The sequence below is a fragment of the Alligator sinensis genome, unplaced genomic scaffold, assembly GCF_000455745.1.
Source record: "Alligator sinensis unplaced genomic scaffold, ASM45574v1 scaffold578_1, whole genome shotgun sequence".
In the NCBI taxonomy this organism is placed as follows: Eukaryota; Metazoa; Chordata; order Crocodylia; family Alligatoridae; genus Alligator; species Alligator sinensis.
In genome coordinates, this window is record NW_005842887.1 from 182,846 (window position 1) to 186,984 (window position 4,139).

The 4,139-nt window shown below is 52.2% G+C and overlaps 1 protein-coding gene across 2 annotated transcripts in view; it reads left to right on the forward strand.

Moving 5' to 3' along the window:
* Positions 1-515, forward strand: part of CDK2AP2 (cyclin dependent kinase 2 associated protein 2) — a 4,781-nt gene extending 4,266 nt beyond the window's left edge. For both annotated transcript variants that reach the window (XM_025192086.1, XM_014525815.2), the window contains exon 4: positions 133-515. In XM_025192086.1, the coding sequence (XP_025047871.1) occupies positions 133-200 (68 nt within the window). In that variant the 3' untranslated portion in view covers positions 201-515. The remainder of the gene's footprint in view (positions 1-132) is intronic.
* Positions 516-4,139: the final 3,624 nt, after the last annotated feature.

The window sequence follows — 4,139 nt, forward strand, 5'->3', positions numbered from 1 at the left end:
CCACTTGCAGGAACAACAGCACAGAGATGTGATTGGGTGGGTATGGAGAAAGCAGCTGATGCTGTGATCCTGCTGGTGTGGGCAATCTGGCTGTATGGCTGGTCTAAGACCTCCCTTTGTCTTCTCTTGCAGGCATTATCCATGCTCGGGCACTAGTGAGAGAGTGCCTGGCAGAGACAGAGCGAAATGCACGCACGTAACAACACTGCTCCATGGATCTTTTTGCGTATTGGCATCTGAGAACCTGGTAGCCAGCCTTCCCCTCTCCCCTGAACCTGGCACCCACTGGTTTCTGAGGACCCCAGGCTTCCCTTGCCCCAACAGACATTTCCAATAACTGTCACCTGACACTTGGGAACCTCTTGTGCTGGAGTGTGCCTCCTGCTATGAGGTGGTCCTGAGAGGCTGGCACTTCACTGTGTGCTGCCAGTGCCTCTGGGGAGAGGAGCTAGCAGCGTTTCTCATGTCTTTATAAAATGTTTCTTTTTATAAATAAGTAAAAGGAAAGCTTTGGGATTCTGAACTTCCTTTGACTTCTGTATTTCATCTTGTTCTTTCTTGGTGAGGTGGGGTTCAGTTGTGACTCACAGCTCATTCCTGTGAGCCTTGGCAGAATGGGGGCCAAATGGGAGCCACCTCCAAGCAAGATGCAGAGACTTGTCTCATGTGCAGAGTCTGCCCCAGCCCTGCTGCTTACCACAAGGTCTCCTGGTAGTGAGGTGAGCCTTGTGACCTTATTCTCAGACCCATGCTGCAGGGTGGGCTGGCACATTGGGTGCAACCTATGCTATCAGCTCCAGCCCTAAGGACTGGGCATGGAAATGTATTTTGCTTGCTCTTCCCTGGTTGCTTCTTGGTGTTCCAGTCCACAGCTTTCTCTTGCAGCTTTTATCCTATGGGGAGCAGGGTTTGTCCCACAGTACAGCCTGTGACCAAAGCTCCTGGATCCCCTACAGCTGGCCTCCTCTAGTCATTTGGACCATGTGCCCTGCTGACATCGTCTACTCTAAACAACCTACCAGCAGCATGGTCCAGCATTTGAGCCTGACTCACAAGGCTGACATCAGGATAGGAATACCAGCCTTCCTCCACTACTTGTAGGGTGATGGGATGTGAGGGGAGAGCATGGAGTTGGAACCAGGTGGCATGATTCTAAGAGGCCATTGTTTATACTGAAGGGGTTAGCCTTGCTCACCTTCTAGTGGCTGGCTTTTCTAAGGGATGTAAAATCATCCTTCTTCCCTATTGAGAAAGACATTGAGTTCCTCTGTACCTGAGAAGATCTCTGCTGAGCAACAGACTTGGGCAGTTCCAGGAGAAGACCCCTCTGCTCCGACACTAATGCTCTTGGAGGGACCAGCTTGGATATAAACATTCTTTTGTGTCTATGCCATGTGCTTCTCTGTCAGGATAGCTGCAAGTAATGGAAAGGCAGAGCAGCTCTGTGGCATGCTGAAAGACCAAAGGCTGGACTGATTAGAAAGGAAACCATGTTCTTTGGGGGCACCTGCCTACAGTTCAGGAGCAGTTAGCCACCAAGTCCTGGTAGCAGACTTCTCTATCCATGAGTGTCTTTCAGCATTTACTGATAATATGCCTCCAAATTTTGGGGAATGGATGTCAGTGAGGACTTGCCTGTTCATTCTGGGCATCAGGATGCCAGATTACAGGCTTGGATGTGTGTAAGTAGGCCATGGGCCATATATTTCCCAAAGAGGCATCTACTGGGTGTGAAAGCAACTCCTCTCCTGGTTATTAGTCCTTTTACCACATCAGGGAGGACAGTCAGTAGGGATCCTATTCTTCCCGTCAGCCCTGGTTAGTTTTTTGGGACAGGTGTTTTCCCACTGGGATGGGCAGTGCTTTTTAACAGTCTTTAAGCCCAAGGTCTCTACTCTTTGAAACCACACAAAGACCATGCCAGGTGTTACTAGATAGGGTGACCGTATGTCTGGGTTTGGTTGGGACAGTCTTGGATTTTGTAGGCTGTCTCAGCACCCCAGCCAGCTGGTGAAAATTTAAACAAAAGTATTGAATTGGCACTATTCTGCCTGCATGTGCCCGACCTGGCTCCTCCTGAACATAGGCTGCTCACGTTGGTGGGGGGGAGGGGCACCCCCCTGACCATGGCACCCTGGGTGGTCACCCAAGTTGACTACCCCTAAGGCTGGCTCTGACCTGACTGTACAAATCCACAGCCCAGTGGAGTTGGGATGAGGGGCCAGCTTTTGTTCAGAGTCCGGGTGAGTTCAAGGCTTCCTCAGGAGGAGGGGAAGTGGTGGAACAGGATGGGGCAGCTCTCCCTGCCCTGAGGGAAGGGGGGCGGGGATGTCCTGCCTGGCTCCTTCTCAGCCACCCAGCTGCTGGGGATGCATTTTTGGGTTGCACCATTCCAGGCTCTGCCTTGGTACTGCAGCAGCATGTGCTTCTTCCTGCAGCAGTGCTGCTGGCTTGAGGGACGTGCGCGCACCCACACACACACACCAGTGTCCCAGATTTCCCATCGTCCCATATGGTCACCCTATTCCTAGACCACATTTAAGGGTATGCTGGGTATAGGGTTACAGATCGTAATGGACACTACCACCATAATGTTTTATATAAAAGAACAAGATGTATGACCTCTCCAAACTGGTGTGCATGCCATCAGATACCCTTCTTGATAATGCATTTCCTTGCTTTAGGGATATGAGAGCAGATGGCCTTAGCAGGCACACCCCTGCACAGTAAGCAGGAAATCAAAGATTTCAGGTTGTCTTTGCAGATGAGTGGATAAACAGATTGATCTCTGGGTGTTCCAGGCACCAAAAGACAGTGCTGTTTCTCTCATCCCATCTACAGGAAAAGCCTTGCATGCCTCCTCACCCATACCTTATTCTACGAGTTATGTGCAAGGCAAGGCAGGACTCTGTGGGCTCCATTCTGGCTGAGGAAGTTAATCTGAAGCTCCCTCCTTCAGATGTTGGTGAAGTGCCCCTAAATGCTCTCACTGGTCTCAGCCCTGCTGGTCCAAAAACAAGATGCACATTCTGAATCTCTGCTCCCCATAACTCACCATGCAAATGTTGTGACACTGCAGTGCAGCCTGTCCTGTTCCCTATCACCATTCTCTTGCATAGCATGAAAGGCTTGACTTGATGAATTTACCTAGCTAAGGAGACAAGGACTGGCATTGTGCAAAAGCTTACTTGTCTTATGACATGGGTTTTCAACCTTTTTTAATCAGTGTACCCCTGGTGGCTGGACATGGGGAGGGTGTGTGGGGGGGAGGGGTGTGGTGGTGGTGGCCGTGTGCAGAGCAGCAACAGCACAGTGGTGGGTGGTAGTGTCTGTCATTGTGTGCAAGCTTCCCTCCCTTCCCTTCCCCTCCAGTGTCCAGTCAGCCAGGTGGCACCTGCACGGCCTGCAGAGGGGCACCCTGGTCCTCTCCCCCCGCTTTCCCCCCCGACTGTGCTTCTGGGAGGTGGCGCTCCATCCCTGCCCACCCATGTGTACCCCCTAGGGCCTTCCCAAGTACCCCCAGTTGACAACCCCTGCCTTATGAGATTTCCATGCCAGCCACATTAGACTACCTGCTACAGGTGATGTCTGGCTGCTGACAACTTCAGCTTAGTTGGGGTATGCCTGACATCCTGTTATCTTCAGGAGTTCAGTCTTCCTTCTCCCACCTATGAGACATGAAGTTCTCTGTGGCCTAGCCAAGGTGTAACTGGGAGTTGGCTCTGGTCCCTGTTCTGGCCAATGAGCACTGGCAGGGCAGGGATGGGGAACAAGCTTACCTTGAAGAAGCTGGTAGGGATGAGTGGCTGGAGGAGTGACTGCATGCAGTCTGGGGTGAAAGAGCAGGATCCCGGTCGCACGTGGCTGCACATGCAGGGGGAGGGAGCCCTCATTGGTCGGTGGGAGTTCTGGTGGACTAGAAGGAAGGAGCCTGCACACACAGTTAGCCCCGGAGAGGGGCGTGCACAGCAGGCTGGGAGTGCTGTGCATACCGTGTAGAGATGCAGAACCAGGACTCCCAACCAAAATGCAAGAGTCCGGTGAGCTTGTCTGGGAAGACGGGGAAAGCTCGGGGCCAGACCACTGAGTGAGACGAGGCGAGTGAAAGGAAACTTGATGAGTGGAAAGGAAAGTGCTGC